General features: G+C 38.1%; 1 protein-coding gene across 3 annotated transcripts in view; it reads right to left on the bottom strand.

The window, feature by feature from the left end:
* Positions 1–524: 524 nt before the first annotated feature.
* The window catches only part of WASL (WASP like actin nucleation promoting factor), a 49,534-nt gene continuing 30,247 nt past the window's right edge, over positions 525–19,811 (bottom strand). For 2 of the 3 annotated variants that reach the window (XM_042815597.1, XM_042815599.1), the window contains exons 5-12: positions 17,252–17,275; positions 12,241–12,409; positions 10,042–10,084; positions 9,616–9,769; positions 8,838–8,855; positions 5,260–5,780; positions 4,570–4,678; positions 525–3,219 (exon numbers count right to left, since the gene is read on the bottom strand). In XM_042815597.1, coding sequence (XP_042671531.1) covers positions 3,158–3,219; positions 4,570–4,678; positions 5,260–5,780; positions 8,838–8,855; positions 9,616–9,769; positions 10,042–10,084; positions 12,241–12,409; positions 17,252–17,275 — 1,100 coding nt within the window. In that variant the 3' untranslated portion in view covers positions 525–3,157. The remainder of the gene's footprint in view (positions 3,220–4,569; positions 4,679–5,259; positions 5,781–8,837; positions 8,856–9,615; positions 9,770–10,041; positions 10,085–12,240; positions 12,410–17,251; positions 17,276–19,811) is intronic. The other variant, XM_042815598.1, reaches the window with a different exon arrangement.

Here is a 19,811-nt window from a genome sequence, read left to right as displayed (position 1 = left end):
AATAAGCTTCAGAATACAGCACACACCAGATAAAAAACGTGAAATGCCAGGTGCCCATCAGATGCTTTAGAAGAGGAAGCAGGCTGAAGCGCCCCGAGCCCAAGCGCTGCAGCACACTAGACCAGGATTTACATCTGTAAAAACCTTGTAAGTCACAGTCACAACACTGAGAAGAGTTAACCAGTTAGTACTCATGCTGGATTAACAAAACCAAGTTTGTTTGACCTTGAAATGTCGCTGTATTATTGCGCTCCCCCAGCAGTAGCTGCTTCCAGAGGCGCTGTGAGCAGCTGCGAGATCTGCCAGGAGCAGAGGGTGTCACATTCTTGTTCATTGTGTTTACTCACTAGCACAATCCAACTTTCCAGACGCCAAAACTACCGCAATTTGACAGTCACTGTTCACTGCTTTGTGAACTTGACGAGGCAACCCAAGCCACTTGTAAAGCGTTATGAGCAAGATGCACATCTATTTTAAAAGCTGTGCCACAATTAGCACTTACAAACCACACAGTTTTACACTAGTTGGGTCAAATTAATTTTATTATGCTCCATGATGAATTGCCACCAGTGCAACATCCTATTCACTGTACATTTCAAAAATTCACATACTAAAAATTTCAGTTTGATAAATGGAGAACTGAATGATTGAGAAGTTCTTACGGATTCCATACATACAAGTGCTAGCTGAAATTGTCTATGCACATAGAGTGTTGAAATACAAAGCCTCATGCTAGTTTGTTAATTGCTAAGGCTATCTGGACAGTCATTTAATTGGAATATATATGAGAGAGGCCTTCATTACAATGTTTAGCAACAATGCACCAGCATCGTGAAATGTTATCTTCTGCTCACAGTGCGAGTAGCAGAGTGCTGAAGCATGCAGTTATGACTAACTTAACTGCAACTGCAGTGTTTATGCCTGAAATTTTCATGTACATACACTATTTTAAAGTAAATATTAACCTGGACACCACAGAATGTGAGTGTATTTTCGCATGAAGAAAAGGAAATGAAAAACCAAAAGCTTTCTTTGGCCAGTATCTACAAATTAAAGTTTTACTCAGTAACGTAACTTCAGAGCTCCCAAAACCTGGAAGAGAAAATTGATCAATGAACTGTGACGCTTAATTACCAACTATATTACATAAATTCCAGCTCTGGGAACATAACAGCTAAACATGTCTAGTAAGTAGCATGTTAGGAAATCCTCCAGGCCTCATCCGCTTAATTTAAAATGCCCTATATGCAGTTAGAACAATGAAGGAGCAGTGCCAGAAGTTATATAAAAGCCATACAAGTACTTTCCTCCTACACAGGTTCTTAACTCCACTGCCATTAGCTACCTGTGGCTGCGCTTGCACCTGATCCAACACTCAAGCCACTAGAGCAGCAAAGCTAGCAGAAAGTGTTTCCAGCAGCAGAGGGCAATGAGAAAGCCACTGCAAGAAAATCAGACCATTTGGAATTTTTTTTTCCTCATGTTATGTGCTTAAATTACTCTCAGAAGGAAGTTAGCATCCTCTGAATAATTTAACTACAACCTTACTTCTCCCACTACTTTTAAGCAACTTTCCTTTCTTCTCATATGACTAAATTAATTCACTAGAGACTAGGCTATCACTGGGTTAGAAATCCAAGCCATATCATGCAGGTCCAGCCCGCCAACATCAGGTCGTCACTGGGTTTCAGTCAATACAATTCTGATAACTTAAATCGAGTCTGATACCTTGACTACAGTCAAGGACCCAAGACTATGCATTAACTATGTTCCAAATATGACTGACTTAACTAAACATTCTGTGTCAGATGTATATTTAAAAAAAAAAATTCTACCTGAAAATTACAGTAGGTACAGTAATTAATGCTGCAAATATTAAATACCCACTTAGCAAAGATTAGTATTTTATAATAGGCAGATATGCTGATATTTACTGCACTACAAAGCACAACGTATAAATGTTCAAGCTGTGAAGTAAGAATCCCATTTTTTGTCCACTTATTCAAACACAACTCGTGTGAGTAGGGGTCTTGACTTTCACCACAACCCTTGGTCTTAAAGCCAGCGTATGAAAACAGAATACTGCCATGAAGTTCCAGTATGCCATCAAACCATATGCTGTGAGTTAATGGCTTTCCAACTTTTTGCATGTAGGACTGGTGTTTCAGTATTTGCCATGTACCATAACACAAAGACTGCAAAGTAATCCCGCTTATGTTTACTTTATTAGTACACCAATGCCCTACAAATTTTTAAAAGTAATTAAACATTATTGAAGCAAGCATTAAACGCAGCCCTTCAGCTTGAAAACCACATAAAAATGATTTTAAAAATAAATCAAACTGTAGCAATTGCGAGCCTTCAGTACAGCCCCCAGTAATCTGCATTTCTTCATTCTGAAAAGTCAAGAACTAGGAAAAAAAGGACTGAACCGGTCTGCATCAAAGATGCCTGTATCACAACATAAAGCCATCCTGTTTAATTCTGATGGAGAGTTCCCTAATTAAAGCATTCAACTACTCCTGCTATTCAACAGCAGTCAGTATTGCTACAGTTATGGCAAGGCAATCTTCACAACTAGCTGTGCACTGTGGTGATTCTGTTTTACGAAAGTATACTGCTAAGATTTGAACTGCAACGTTGTGATGTATCTGAAACCATGCAATAGTATTAAAACAGCCTCAACATTCAAGTAGCATTGCATTTGAAATGAAGGGGCTAAATAAACTAAGAGCTGCATCACTTAAAGAACATAGTGCTATACTAGGTTTTAATAAGAAAATTTAGATACAGAAAAAGTAGGGTATGAAAATAGTGTTTTCCTTCTTGCATTATAACTAAATTACATTAAGGTTTTTGTCAGTCTCACATGTTACATTTAAACTCCCTTACTGATGGAATGGAAAGTATTCACATGTACATGATCATTCAGGTGTAAACTTGCACACATTAACAGGGAGTAGCTTTGTAGAGGATTATGACAAACCTTTACAGATTAAATGAGGTATTGCACAGATTAATAAAAAAGCAAAAGGCAACAAAAATATACAGCAAATTGGTAGAACATTTACATAATAATTTTACAGAATCCATAGACAGAAAGTAGTGTTTAGTATATCATTCACCTTAAAAAATATATATATAATATAATATATGATCAATCATCCCATTCATCATCATCTTCAAAGTCTTCTTCATCATCTTCATCCTCATCTTCATCTAAAAAACAGGAAAAACAAGATGCTTGCATGCATCAAATTCTCATCACGAAAGTGCTATTGACTGTTCTCAGAGCCTTCTGACAAAAGAACAAGCAGTTTGAGGAGGTCAAGACATTTGCTAATATAATATTTCAAGGTTGCTAGACGTGGCATTCAGTTTAGACTGATAATGGATGAAAGTTAAATGTTTATCCTTTCTGTAGGAAAAAAATATTGTTTTGGGATGTAAGAGGAAATAGTCAAATTCTCACTGCACACTCTATTACTCCTTTTCAGAGAACGCGAGAGCCAGCCAGCTTGTTCCAAATTGAATTTTAAACTTAAGACAGATTAATTTCTAAGAACCGCTATCTCAGGGTTCTTCTGTAACAGGATATCATCTGTCTACTGTACAAGCAGATAAAAATATTTCTGTGAGCTTAGGACTGTTGTGGTGACTGGAATATTCTAAATTGTGTAATGCACAACTTCAACTTCAACATCAGATTTGTTACCTTTATCCAGCCTTCCATTCGTAGTTTTTGCATGCTGCAAATTTTTAATGATAAAAAGTGATTTGTTTGGCAAGAGCATTTTCCCTTCCAGGAAATGGTGTATGTAGCAACTTCCCAGGATTTAATTAGCGTGAAGAACCCACGCAGATTACAACACTGGGCACCAAGCCACTAAACTACATTTAATGGTCAAATGGTACACAGACTGCAAGGGTAGATCTGGTACTAATGCCACCTCTGAAAGAAAAACACGTAGCAAAGTTCAAAGGGAAGAGATGCACCTCAATGGCTGCACTGCAGCTACTGAACTGCATTTACTACAAACTGGTATTACAAGAAGTGCAAATCATCTTCCAGCCTTATGTTTTCCAAGCACTAAAGATTGAAAAAGTGATTCAGTACTAGAATGGGACTGGTCAAGTGACATGAGTTATCTGCTTGTTACCCAGCAGGTGGCATCCGAAGCACACAGCAAGCCACAGTTTTAAGTGTAACTTTCTGCAACAGCCCTGGCTTCTACAAACACATTGTGAGAAACCTTTTCAAAACATTTTGGGAAAGTATTTCAGGTAACTCCAAAAGAACCTCAGCTGTAAGAACTATTTTTTTTTTTATATAGGACCCTAACTTTGATTAGTAATTTTGAAGTCAATGTAAGTGAAGGCTACTATACACCAGTAACTGGAAGTAGCACAAAGCACTCACTCAAACCATCAGCAGTGGTCTGCCTAGAGCATTCTGTAATTAACTGCATGCTGGAAACCCATACCTTTTCCCCAAATTTGGTCTTCAGTAGAGATGTTAACACTTGAAAACCTGATGCCCAGAAGTGAGAAGAATTCCATCAGGCTTACCTGAAGAATGAATGGCTTTGCTCCTTTTCTGCATAACTTCCATTAACGCACCCACAATACCTGAGGTGGGTGCAGGTGTAGGTGGTGCACTCTCCTGGCCATCAGATACCTTGGAAGAAGAGACTTGTTAGATTGATACTATTAACAAAACAGAATCTCTGTGCTTCTCAAAAAACCTTATAAAATCAATGAGTTCACTATCAGCCACAAAGAAGACTGAAACTACAATTTATTTTATAAGTTAAAAATGTACCTCGAAATATGAAGTTTAATTATATTCTTTTACCACAGTCAATAGTTAGTCAATACTGAAGTACCACAAAAACATCTAGTGTTTGCCTTCCAGTACTGTTACTGCCTAACTCATCCTCTGCAGATGTGTAGAAGATTTGACTGAAGTATTCATGACATCACCAATCTTTGATAGTTCCTGCACAAGTTCTTCACAGCCATGACACTGTGGCATCAAACATTACTGTATGCCTCAAGCTTTACTGAAAAGTGAGAAATTTCTAAACAAGAATAATTTCATGCATCAGTACTCATTCATAGTAAATTCACTTTCTAATCATTTATACAGTAGTACTGTTTAAAGCATCATTTCAAAAACGGCCAGAAGTCATTATTCATATTGCAATACTGCAGCCATCTGCAAGTCCCGGGGGACTTAAATGAGAAACGTTTACTTACAGATTTGAGCTGTATCCCCTGTCTTATCTGGTCTAACAACGCATCTCTTCCTGAGCAAGACACCGGTCGACTGTTCTGTTCTACTTTCTTTAACTGGGCTCCTTCTCTGATTTGATCTAAGAGCGCCGCTTTGTTTCCTGCAGGAACTGGAAGCTGGTGATCGACCTCTGAGGGAAGGCCTGGCGGTGGAGGAGGACCAGGAGGCGGCGGAGGAGGAGGTGGTGGGGGGGGAGCAGACGACCCGCTGACCGGTGGTGGCGGTGGCGGAGGAGGACCGGGTGGCGCAGAGGATGAATGCACCGGCGGTGGAGGAGGATACATCCTGTTGGGGGGAGGCGGGGGCACGGCGGCACCTGGTCTAGATGGAGGTGGGGGCGGAGGTGCCGTTATCGGGGCTCTTGAGGGAGGTGGAGGTGGTGCCCCTCGGCCTCTAGCAGGGGGAGGAGGGGGGCCCGAGCTGTGGGGAGGTGGTGGTGGCGGCGGAGGGGGTCCTCCTCTGCACGGTGGTGGTGGCGGTGGAGCTGAAACAAAAGATAATTTAACAATTGCGTTAGTTAGTATTCTCAAGTCCTCCAGAGACTGGCAGAAGAAGGAAAAAAGGGTTTGACTTGGTTTTTGCAAGGATCTCTGTGCACGTACAAGTTTTACCAACCCTGGATTAAGCTGAAGATCACTGAATATAAGCTGTGCTTACATGAATCCAAATTAAGTTGAATACAGCTCATCTCTGTCATTTATTTTGTAAACTCTTGTAAAAGCAGTAACACTGCAGGGAGCAAGTGCAGTACAGAAAAAGACTGAAGTCACTATACTATCCAGGTCATTCATTTTTGTTTGGTACTATGCTAGGACTATCCTTCATGGTACAAGTGCACTTGAAAGTCAAGGTTTCAATTCCCCACTAAAAGATGTAGAAAAAAACTCAAAACAATACTGTGAGATAACGTTGAGGACAGAAGGCAAAGGGAACGGGTTTTATAAAACACACTTAAAATGAATACAGGATTTCCACTTTACAAACAATTCATTATTCGATTAGGGAATAAGATGCAAAGTTTTTGCTACTGGAAGATGAAGCTTTAAAAAATATGAATGCACTACAATTAGGAGTAGGTGGGACACAAAGATGAACATACTGCATTACTATGTTTAACAGCATGCCTTCATATCCTTAAGCACCCCGTGGCAGCCTCTACAAAGACAAACAGAGAGGCAGTACTGTTGATACAGCATTTCAAGTTCAAGGTGACAGGTCAGGGCAAAACTTCAATTTAATGAAGCAGTTTCCTCTTGCAGGCAACAGGATAGAGAAGCTATTGCAAAGCTCTCCATTGACTGCTTCACCATAACAAAGGTATCTTTACAACTACTGAGAGTTATCTTCTTTTCTGCCACCATCTACAGGTTGGCAAATAAGCCTATTTTTAAGAGCAAAGTAACTAAATGATCTAATACTCATTTAGTAATACTATCCTAACAATGTGAGTTTCTCTTGCTTTGTAGCAATGAAGTAATGTAACATGATGGCTCTTTAGAGACATTTTTTTAACATTTTAAACTACCAAACTATCATCTGAGAACGATCTTTTTTGTAGTTCTCTAACTGTATGAGAATTCTGGGTATATGGACAAACTGACCTTGAAAAAACTGGCAACCAGTGGCAAATATACTTTTGCTCAATCTTTATTTGCCAATAGCAGATGCAGTGAGCCATAGGCTTGAAAAATATGAGTGAATGATATGAAATCCTCCCACTCCCTCCCAAAAGTTCAAAACCTCTGTAAATAAACTCTTTGTCCCTTTATTCAAAATTAGTTTCAACAACATCTTTGTGGAAGGGACTTTAGAAAGTAATACAGGGCTACTTCAACACAGAGCATCACTTCTATATCACGTGCCCTTCAAATGCGCTTGTTTTGCTAATGGCATTTTAAATAACAGCTGTATTTCCTCTTCCATCAAGTCATTACCACGTTACCATTGTGGTAATGTAAGTTGTGGTTGCTGCCCATTACCACTGAGTCATAAGACAGCACCTGGATTATTAAGAAGTTCTCATTTGATTTTATATGCCTGATAGCATAAAAGACTATTATCCTTAGATGATGCTTCTTTACTTCTTCTGTCCTGTTACATGCTCAGAGAACAGAACAGCCTGCCTGCATTGCAGTACAGAGAGCAAAGGCCAAAAAAGGGAATTTTGAAGGAGTGCGAGGCACTGGTGGCCTTAGTGCTCATCCCTCCTTCCCTGCTCATCTCACAGACTTATCCACTCTAAATTCACACATTATGTCCCAAATTCCACAAACTTCTCTATGCTTCCCATCACCTAAAAAAAGACACAGCAAGGAGAAAAATCTCCTCTCGAACTGTATGTATTATACAAGAGAAATACTGCCAACGTTCTTGATTTAAAAACAAAATAAACAAAAGACACTGCCTTCCCCTTTCTTGTTATCCTGACTGTAGCTTCCTTTCTGGCCATCGGAGGGCAGTATTTTCAAACACAACTTACTCTGCAAGCACTACAGAGTTTCTCTGCAACTCACAAACGATGCGCAACACAGCCATGCTTCAGCCTGTGGTGCCTGCAGATTTTGAATTCACAGCTCAAGTTTTCCTGTGGCAAAAGATCTCGCTTACATCACATCTAAAGCAATATGCCACCTCCCAGTCGCGGAAACACAGTTCCACAGGAAGTTTTGCTTTGTTTTCAGAAGGCTTGCCTGGACTCAACTGAAGTGAAGAGGGAGGAGTAGCAAGGAGGGAGCACCATGACCTCATCCTCTCTCCCTTCCCCCCAAACAGATGAGAGAAGCAAAACAGAACAACTTAGTTTTTATAAATGCTGCATGGCTGTTAACATGGAAGTCTGTAAAATCTTCTGCTGACAGTACTGCCCCCAGAAAATCCAAACCAAACAATCAATATCAGAACTAGAGAAAGTTCTATCTCAGCAGAACAAAGTGTCAGCAACTCTCTGCACAGCATCCTGGTGGCGTGAGTAGTTAAGCACAGAAATTCTTGCAGTGAAATAGGAAAACGTGTTTCAGTTGAGAAAAAAACACTTCAAACGTCAGCCAAGTCTACATATTATGTAATCAGATAAAACCACCGGAGTATTTTTATCTACCTCTATCAAAAAGCACAGAGGCAGATTGTTATCATGCATGTTAAAGATGAGTCAGCATTTCTTTCAGTTGTATACATGCAAGTGGACATAACCTGAATAGACACAACAAAAATGGCATTTTAGAAGTATTTCAAGCTAGTTGCAAGACTCCAAGCCAAGTCCTCTCAATCGAATCTCAAGATGAGTAGGTTGGGATCAAGAACTTTGTACATATTTTAATAGAATTAATTTAATAGAGTTAAGATTGTATAAAGAAACTGAAGATTTGTTGCTGAAAAAGATTGTAATTGAAATTTTGCTTGCAATTTATGTACAACATTGTGATCATAATTTATAGCACTGCAGTCAAAAAGATGCGGATTAACGTTTCTCATCCAGGAAAGAAATCACACAGCAGCATGAATATTTCAAAGCATATCCTCAGATTCCAGCTCAAGTACATACCACTCCAACGTGGGGGCCCTAGAAATAAATGTAACAAAGTCACTGTACCCTGAACTTTTAACTATTCTGCTATGCAAATTATTTATCCAGACTGCTATCATTTCAATGGCATTATTATTCCATTTTCTGTTTTTCCTGAGAAGTGTTGTAGGCAAGTATTTATAACTTTTATACTGACAGCCTAATATTCAGATTAACTTGCTATACTGTAGTAGATAATGCATCAGCTGAGACCACATACGAAGACTAGGGAAGAAAAAGCTTATTTCAGAATTTCCTTGCGTCAGAACGTGAAATCAGATCTTCCTGCTCAAAAGCTTACACGTTTTACCTTAAAGAACAGGTCTCTGTCTTTTGCGGTGCTGGCAGGGCAGACATGCTTGGCACCACACACATCTCTCATGTACTTCCACTATAACTGACAACAAGAATATTGCTTCTAAAGTTTAAATTCATGAAGATCAAAATTATAAACAAACGTGCAACTTTTGCAGTCTGAAACCCCTGTATGAAATACACATGCAGTCACTGTTACAAGCCATTATTTAACTGACACAGGTACCACTCCTACCCTTACGGAGAAAGTACTCTCGTGGGTCACACACGGACATTTTTACATGGAGTATGGCCTAAAGAAACATGAAACCCAATACATCTGAGGCAATACGAAGTTCAAAGAGAAAAAAGATAATCAAGTTTCTCATCAACAGCTTCTATTTAAGTCCCTACGGTAAAAAACACCATACAAAGTTTTGTGTGGAAATAAAACAAAGCCTACCTTGTCTGCGCAGTTCATTTTTAACTGCCTCCACACCTCCTGTTTTTTCAATGAAATCATATATGGCCTTGGAAGTTTCTTTGTCTTTCAGTTGAGCCTCTGAAATTCCACATAGATCAAACAAGTTTTTCAGTTCTGGGTCCAAGTTGTTCACCTGCAAGTCAGATACGTTTAGGAGCTTGACAGAGAAGTTTCTAAAATATCCTTGCAGTGAGGAAAAAAACCTGTAACAGTATTGTGTTCTTTGCATGTCTTGTAGTTTCCATGGAAATAAATAGGAGGCATTTTTGGAGTGCCTTATTACAGAAGTGTAATTATTTTGATGTGCAGCTAAATTATTTGATGCCTATCTCCACAATTTGCATTACAAAGCCCTTACAGCCTTCCATCATTCAGTAGCTTGAACAACACACTAAGATTACTTACATCAAAACCTGTGTTTGGATCCCAACCAACATGTCCAATGTGTCTGGAAAAAAAAAAAAAAAAAAAGCAGAAAAGTCCACTTAATCAGAGTAAAAAGGACCTTGTTATCTAAGATAAACAGGACACACAATTAACTGCATTATTACTAGTTTCTATCTTCAGCCTCTTTAGACACTAAGTATTTTTAACTCTTTAGCACCATAGTAGAGAAGAGAATAAAGCTTCCTTTATTTTATTTTATTCTCCACTTTTATCAAGTGGAAATCTAGATTCCTCTGCTAGTTTTGCTGTGGTAAAATATTCGAGGTCTGGAGCATTTCCCTTTTGAGGAAAGGCTGAGAGACCTGGGCCTGCTCAGTCAGGAGAAGACAAAAAGAGATGTCATCACTGCTTATAAATACCTAAAGAGTGGGTATCAAGCTATAGTATCAAGCTATACTAACATTAAGCATAAGCATAATTTCATTGTTTTGCTTGTTTCTCAAAACACTACATGTCCACATCTGACTAGCAGAAGCAATTCAATCATTTTATCTGCTGACTGCAACTTCATCCTGCCAAGGGCAGTAGTGAATGTTGGTCTTCACCAGTATCACAGCTCGAGTTGCACACAACTTATTCTAACGGTTTATTCCCTGAACACCACCAAGAGTTAATTCATACATATCTGCAAAAAGCAGCAATTACAAGTATTTAACATAGCATGATGGCACTTTGGTGCACGCTATCCAAAACTGAGCTAGACTTAACATGGAACAAGAGACTTCCAAGCTTCTTTTTCAAAGGTTTACCACATAAAATTTGAAATTACACTTAATGTTATCCAGTAGACAAATACTGGCATAAAATACAATTATCTTTTGTTTGAACTTCATTAAATATTTTATCATCTTATTCTCAGCTTTTCTATGACTGCTTTAATATTTCACGAATGCACATGAAGTGCTCCACCATTGTCAGAACCCAACAAACATAAACAAAAGCATCAAATCCTGTTTGTCTTCACTCCTGCACAAGCCTTCCACGAATTCCCATCAGAGCTAAGTGAAACTAATACAGATCATTAACTACAATCCATCTGCATATGCTGAAGTCTGCATCAGTACAGCCACAACAGTGACCAGCTACCAATCTCTGTTCACATTTCCTTATGTCTCACTCTTTCTCATTCTTCATTTTTCAGTAGTAAGTGACATTAACAGATGCAGGACTTCAACAATCATGTCAGGAAGAAAGATGGTCGAGGTCAGAATTGTTTAAGCACAATCTGAACAGGGATGCATTTTAGCTTCTCTCCTTTTGCTTCTGTCCACTATGTAACAGGAGTCTCTCAATACACTACAAAAACATTACTGTAACTGTTAATACTGGCATTACTTATATGGAATTTTATCCTGGAAAAGCATGTCAGTGGAACCAGTGCAAGATAATGGCTTGAAAAAACAAGATGCTCATTTGGCATATAAACCTCACACTGGTTTTCCGACACTTCATCAAGGCTGTCACTCCTGGACTAACTCAAGCTTTTCAAATTTCTGTTGCTTGCTTTAGCACAGCAAAGAAATACACAAAATAAATGCACTTACTTTAAAAGGCAGAAGCTTAAATTATAATTTAAGAAGAACAACAGTTAACTCAGTAAACTGACCAAACCAACTTTCAAAATGAAGCTTAGAACAACAGATAACTATTCTAGAAGAACAAAGATATCTATGAAATACTAGAAAAAACAACCTGTTCCTAAAAAAGCATATACACACAGCATGCTTTCATCACAAGACATAGAGTGTGAACCCATATACCCAAGCTTACAAAGTCAGGTATCATACAGCTATGCCACTTCCACCGTTATGGAAAGTAAGGACCTATGCGTGTATTTTGTTTGACACAGAACAGCTAAGAGTGCACAGCTGTAGGAATAATGAGTTTAAGAGTCAACTGGTGAGGTTGAAAGAAATAGGAATCTACTCGGAGCTGACCACTTAAGCAAGCCATCTTAATACAGCTTAATCAAATTACTTTAAGACAAAAAGTTACTTTTTATTGCAGATAAACTCCATGTGTTTAAGTTAACTTGCTTTTAAATCCCACAGAATGCCAGTTAGCATTCACTCAAGTTCAGGTTACAGTGACAGTCACACATGTAAGTCCTGCATATTCGCATGCATAAATGACAAAACCTCCAAAATAAGTCCTTACTGGAAGTTAGATGGTGTTCCAATATCTGCCTTCGTCAACCTTCTCTTTTTAGTTTTTCCTTTCTTCTTTTCTTTGGTATATGAAATATTGTTGACTTGCGGAGTGTAAAATCTGTTAGTTGTAATTTCTGGGTTTTTGATATCAACAGTTGCCATTGGTAGATTTGGACCTGTGAAGACAAAGAGCAGGACTTTTACTACTGTTTCAATAAAGCCATATTTAACTTCTAATTAAGAACATATTTTTGTGCATACGTGTGGCTAGATGCTCGTACTGCACCCACAGCTGTATGTGTTACATGCATCTGACTGGGTTCTGGATGTAGAATCATGACGAACAATGCCATTTGCTGAAGAAAAAAAGGGTATTCCTAGAGCAGAGCAATGGCACAAAATTTCTTAAGCTAGAATTCAATTCCTGCAAAATTGGCAAATAAATTAATTCTAAATTAAAGGGTTTTCACACATGCATAGAACGCCTGAAATGAGGGATTAAGTTACAGCCATGCACTGTGCCAACGTAATTACCATCGTCCCAGACAAGATTTGAAAAAGTGTATGCCACAAACAGCAATACTTAGTGTGCAATTCCCCTGGAAACACAGTACATGTTTTTATCTTTGCTTATTAAGCATCAGGTGGGAACATTGTCATCTTCAAAGGTATGACAGGAATGACAGAGCTATACAGGATTTCTTATTCTTTGATGGGTTTGTAAAATAATCGAAGTCTCAGATGAGAAACAAAGCTCATGACAGCAAAAGCAACAGAAACAAAGTAAACAAACATTCAGCCAATTTTAACGTTCCAGTATTGTGTTACTTTTGGAATAACAGCATATAAACACCCCTAGGGCATTTTCCACAGTTTTTTTTTTTACAGAAGGTAACTTTTCTCACATAAGTGAGAATTAAACACTATGGGGCAATCTATTCCTTTTTCATGTGTGTGTATGTGCATATATGTGTATATTCAAAGAAACCTACTAAAAGAATAAATAATCTCATTCTTCCACAGATGAAACCAAGCAAGTCTATCTAAGAGCAGTTTGGCCAGGGCCACTTTGAAAAGCATGCTCTGTGAGTCAGTCAGTACTGGTTAGCCAATCAACGAGAACACGATTCACACATCCAGCTTTACTGGGCACGTGATAAAAAACACCCCAGAGAGTTAAGAGAATCAGAACCTTAGTTTGATATTATTTTTTTGTAAGCGTGTTTTATATGGATTATTCAGAGTTATCCTAGGCATTCCAGAAACACCAACAAGCTGCTTTCACAGCCTGAAAAGAGAAGCAGACAATATGACAGATAAATTATCTGACATTTGCAGCGTAACACTTCAAGGGGAAGCATCTAGTAATGGCCAGACTACGAAACACAAACAGAAACAAGATACTGGGTTAGACAAAACTCATTTTAAAGCATATGACAACTCCTACATTCCCCTGGCAGTCTTAGAGGACAAGTTTGTGAAATTGCATGTGAAATGCAGAACAAAATTTCTCTAATCTTTTCTGCTATGCAGAAATGCTTTGAGAGAGGCTCTGATGTAGCCAGCTGTCCTCTGACAGAATGCAAAACTACTAACTGACCACTCATATCTATGCACCACTTTGTTGTAAAAATTACACTTCAAGTTTGCACTAACTTGACCGACTGTTAAATATTATCAAGCCAGAACTTCACGTTAGGTTAAGTAAACCTGCAGGATAAACTGCAAAATTAGGGTTTAAATTTCATTTAAATTCAAAAAGAAAAAAAATACTATAGGAGTTCATATTCACTTTATTTACCAATATCAAACCTTCTCCCTAAGACAATTATATTTGTAGCTTTTCAAAGGCTATACTGACATTCAAGAAGAAATACATACCCTTGCACTGAACACTGCTTGCAATTGTTTTATATCCTTTTCAACTCAGCCCTTGTTTAGCCCTTGAAAATGTACCTTTATCCATGTAAAACTCAAAACTAAATGGAACTGGTTCTGAATGGAACTGGTTCTAACAAGTGCAAAGCAGCATCCATTTGCAAAATGAAATTTTATTCAACTGAGCTCAAATTAAGGATGGATACCGAATTCTTTGATATTAACATTCACACCAGAGATCACAGTAAATTCCTCTAGATTAAAGTTATTCTTACCATCAGGCTTAGACCTTAGATTCCCACGAGGGATAAAAGAACTCTGGAAAGAAATGTCTTCTTCTAGAACTGCCATATTTATATCCAACAAAATTTTTCCCATCAAAACACATGCATTTTCCCCGTCAGGTGTAGACAGCTCAATAAGTGAAGATGAGAGAGGCATATAGAGCTCATCATTAGGAAGTACTTGACAGTACAGTAGCCTCAGGCATCCAATGACATCAGCATCTGTGACATCTTCAGAGGGGGCTCCAGAAAATGTGGTACAGAACATTTTGAAATAGAATGTCTAAAGAAATTCTTCTGATTTCAGAACTTCTCTGGACATCTGTCTCAGACTACAGACAGCTCTACAATAAATGCAAACTACTTAACAGCTGAAACAAAATTTTTCCACACGGTTCTTAAAGATCCTCTCAAAACCTGATCTCTGACAAATGCTTATTTCATCCAGAACTTCACTGCGAGGTTGGTTCAACCACAGTAAGTCCTCTTTATTTGCAAGAAGAGACCTAGTAATAACAAATGAGTAGAACATAAATCCCAGGAAATTACAGGCTAATACATTTTACATAACTCTTAATGCCAATTTGATTTTAATCCTGCAATTCTAAAAAAAAAAAAAAAAAAAAAAAGTCTTAAATCTGTACCATTGAAAACGTCATACAAAAAATAAGAGCGTTTTTCTGGGCAACTCCCCATTTATTTCAACATATACAGAACATCCAGGCAAAAAAGCACCATGAGAATAAAATTCCCCACAGCACTTCAAAGCATGAATTATAGGAGCACATAAATATGACTGTGCTTTTTTTATTCAGTTTTAACTGATATATTCATACTGATATATAGAACAAAAGCAGACTCCTCAATCTTTTTTTCCCCTAGTAGAATTTCACTGCATATGGAGAATAAAAGAAAAAACATCTGCCCTGATAACAGATGGGCCTTTTTTCCCACCCCTCCAGTTATACGTGGATGGTACATATCTCTGTAACCTGGTCCAAATGCTGAAATGAGCTGCCTGTAGGCCAGAACCAACTGAGGCTATGACCTGTGCCCTCAGCATGTCTCACCCGATGCTACAGAGGCCATGAAGTGCCAGCACGGAAGCCTGGCATTAGAGCACTTCACAGCATCAGAAAAGGAAGGTAGGCAGATCATAAAAGAGCAGAGGATGTCCCAGCAAGAACATTCTACTAAAACACTGAGAGCTTTGAATAGTGATTACAAACCTGAAAAACCAAGCAAACTTGTGAATATTCTGTGTCTTTCAAGAAATATTCAGGATAAACGGGGAAGATCAATGAATGCAACTGAATTTTTTATTCAAAAACATTTTGTTGGCAAAGGTCTGACTGGATGAATTATTGAGACTGTTTTAGGCATGGAGTTTTCACAAGTTTAGTTTCCTTTATTCCAATCACCACCAGAAAATAAACTACTTGCATTACTGATGGTCAGCTCTTAGAGTAGAGACTCCAAGGCTAAATTTGCTGTGGTAGGTGGAACTATATCATCACCATCACTGTTTTTCTTCCTTTATGCTGCTATCAGGAAAGAACTTTTTAGGTGAGAGAAAACAGATGTTGCTCAAGACAATGAACAATTAAAACATTCCTATAGCTCAGAGTAGCTATTAGATAATCACAGGTTGGTATTAGTACAATTGTTTCAGAAGTAAGAAGCCAGTCTTTGTTGAATGAAGGTACACAAAAAAAAAAAAAAAAAAGCCTGGACTAAACTGATTACTGACCAAAGTTCCTCAGAATGTAATATGTATGAAAAAGGCATGTTCATTCTTTGAGAAGTATTCTGCACGAGGGATATACAGGACACCTGTAGTTCCCATAAGGATTAGTTCAGGATTATCTCTTTTGGTACTGACTGAGGTGTTTAGATGTCTCAGTTAGAACAAACCCAAGACTGGAATCACAGAAAATCCCAAGTTGGAAGAGACACATAAGGATCACTGATTCACCTCCTGGCTCCACACAGGACCACCCAAAAATCAGATCTCCTCAGGCAGTACAGGGTTCTGGGTCCCTACATGGTTAGTTGGTGATATCCCTGCTCAAACAGTAACCTATCAGGCATTAGTTGAAATACTATGGGAGAAATCTCTTTTTAGTTTCAGGCTGGAAGCATAATTAGATCAAAGACTCCAATATTAATTGATGAGCATCTCTCTCTTGCTCTTAAGAAAAGATGGTAAAATTTTGGGATCACACCAATACATTCTTTTTATTTCTGTAAATTTCATCAGGATGTCCTGAGAAATCTGTTTCTTCATGTCAGTGAAATGCAAGGCAAATACATTCAAATATTCTAACCATAATCATTCTCACGGAAAAAAGATCAACATTTACAAGCATACGACATATTACCAGAAGGCTATGTTATAAGGTCAGTCAGAATCAGCAGTTAAAATTTTACAGATATTTTATGAAAACTGTCATGACCATGCCTACCTTTAGAAAAAACAGCCTACCTTTTAATTTCAGCTAAGTTTTGTATAGTTACCCTTCACAGGTATGTTTTGAAGGCTAAGCAGTAAATGAAAGGTACAAAGCCTTCTTCACAGCTTCAGCTGAAGGGCCTCTGTCCTATTCACAGAAAATCATAACCCTCTCCAAAAACATTCTTTACAAACGCCAGCTAAAAAGCCACAAATCTTCCAGCTACAACTAAACAAATACCAAAGAACAGAAACAAAACAAATATAGCAACCTCCAGAATATGAGTTTACTGCTTCTGCTACCACATGACTATCCTGAACAAGTACAAAACAAAGCTACATACAAGCCATAATTGACAGTAGCAGGAAAAATTAAAATGCAGTGGTTCGTGCAAAAAACTTACCATTGGGTGGATCTCGTCTTTTTTCTGTTGAAAAAGAAAAAGAGTTATTATTCATAGATATCACAACAGAAATACATTCTACATTCTTTGCTTTCCCTTGACACTTTCAGTGATCCTGAACCTATAAACATATAGGATTTAACCTATAAACATCTTTAAAGCCTACCTGTTGAACAGTTGGAAAAACACGTTAAGCATCAGAGACCTGTAAAAACCCATTTTAGATCATGTGTGTTGATGTGAAGTAGGAAACAGCCACTGAGTTTGTTTCATATACTCTGACTCCAAACTAAGGTGAACTATTCAAAAAGAAGCTGTTTTGGTACAACCCAGCAAAGTTAAGATTTTTTTTTCTTTAAAGTGTTATGCTTCACGATTTTCACTTTATTTGCTTTATGTGGAAATACAATGAACATTTTGATACAGTAATGTTCTTCCACAAAAGCATCTGTACTTCACAATTATTTTTGTTAGCATGAAGACACTAGGATACAGAGGCGCAAAACACTTCCCCTGTTACTGAAAAGTAACAACATGGAACAGAATTCAGATATCCTTACACTGATATTTTATTCACAAAGCCACACCATTTCAAAGACCATGAAGAATTTGGCTTAACAATTTAAGATGTATTTGTAGGCATTTCATACCTCAGTGCTCTCAGCCTGTAACAGTAAATTCTTCTTTGAAGGAGCCTTCCCTCACTTAGTATTCATTTCTATCCACTTCAAACAGGATTTACCAATCCTGCAATCTTTCTTCAAAGCACAGTCTAGAGCAAAAACTAGTACACAGCTGAACAAAACCAGTACACAGCTGCACATACACTATTTGTGTACCTACACAGACATTCAGAAGACTTTTGACAGTTTATCACCTCATCTCGTCAAAAACCACGGCTCTATACGGAAAACACTACATTCCTTTCAGGTCTTGAATCTAGTAGGGCCTCCCTTAAGAGCTTAAAATGAATTTGTAACAGATTCCTCTTCACAAGTTTCAGAAAAACTGCTAACCCATAGAGTTTTCCAGACACATTCTCTTCTTTGAATATTCAGGCTAAGAAAACACTTCTGTTGGAATTTGAAAAAGCCTGCTCAACTTCTGGAGCCTAATCACAGTCCTATCCAAGAAGTATCAACAGCAGAAAAGGAAAGCACAGGATTGATGGCAGGTCGTTTAGCAAAGAATGGGAAACTGGCAAAAGCAGTAGGCATTCATAGGAAAAGTTGAGTGGCTTTGCGCCAAATCATGGTAACTATTATAGTTTTCATGAGGAGAAAGAGCTCAAGAGATAAAACACTGGAGAACAAAACAACACATTTTAAACACTTCCTGCAATTTTTGCTGGGTACAGATAAGAATAATTGTGGCCAAAAGACACTGGATTTGTTTTTCTGCTGTTTCCACTGCAGACTAGAAATAACAGCTCCTCTTCCGAAATGCTGGTAACCTGACAAGAGGTCTGACTGAAGATGGAGATATCTACTGATCAACTTCACCAGTTGCCCATGCCTAAGAAAATGCTCTCATCCGCATGTAAAAAGTAAGCAAACAAGTGAAAACTTGTTTGCATTCAGTATTAAGCTCGAAGTGCACTAGCAGGGGCATCAGGAGCTAAAAGCTTGTTGGAGAAGCAGATGCTTTCAGAAGGCTGGAAGAAGCTCCAAGCCATGAGCTACAAGCTTGTAAAAGTTAGACAAAAATTGAAACCTGCTTTTGAAAGGCATTTAGCAATCAGGCAAATTTCTCTCAGTACGTGGAGAGGATACTTGTGTGTTTACATACGTTAGCATTTAGAAGGCAAGATGATAAACATAAAATTAATGGTATTAAGATATACCAGAAGTATGAATGTACTGTGCTCGCAGAGTGGAGAAACACTGCTCACCCTGCTATTTGGGGTCTGCTGAAGTAGTAAATGGAGAGACTCATTTAAGTAAGTATACTAGAGAAATTAACTAATTATTCTAATTTCTTCCTAATCTAAGGCTAAGAACTTGATTTTATTTTAATCAGAATTTAACTAGATGAAAATCAGCCTGATATTAAAAAGATGAGGATCTTGCATAAAGAATTCTTTCTCTGCCCTTTCTTCCTCATTCTACCCCTCTATAGAATATTTAGTATTTGTAAAGTCTTACACATTCTACTTGAACCCATATTTTTACCTCTAGAGCTCCAGATACACTGACTCAGGAGTTCCTGTATACCGGAACACATTTCATTCCAAGAGAGGAAGAGCAGAATACTGCTGCCTTTTCTTACAGCTGTTTGATGACCTTTGGTACAGTTGTGTCAGCATACAGACACAGCTCTCCTGAGGCAGAATTGCTGTTCTTGTTACCTTCCAATAACATGAGCTTTCCATAAGACTCCTAGAAATTCTTCTAGCAGCCTGTTAAGCCATTCAGGTCTTGCAAAGTGATGCCACAGAGTACTTATTTCACTAGAAAGCATGTCAGGTGCCACTACCACGAAATGACACATTTTGGAAGGAATGGGAGTAAAAATCCCATTAAACAGGAAAAAAAAAAGTTAGAAAGCCAAATTACTATCT

Source organism: Centrocercus urophasianus, unplaced genomic scaffold (assembly GCF_019232065.1).
Source record: "Centrocercus urophasianus isolate 14NV4802_14NV808 unplaced genomic scaffold, USGS_Curo_1.0 seq_15, whole genome shotgun sequence".
Taxonomy (NCBI): domain Eukaryota; kingdom Metazoa; phylum Chordata; class Aves; order Galliformes; family Phasianidae; genus Centrocercus; species Centrocercus urophasianus.
Note: the sequence above shows the minus strand (reverse complement) of the source record. Positions and strands in the feature narration are given on the sequence as shown.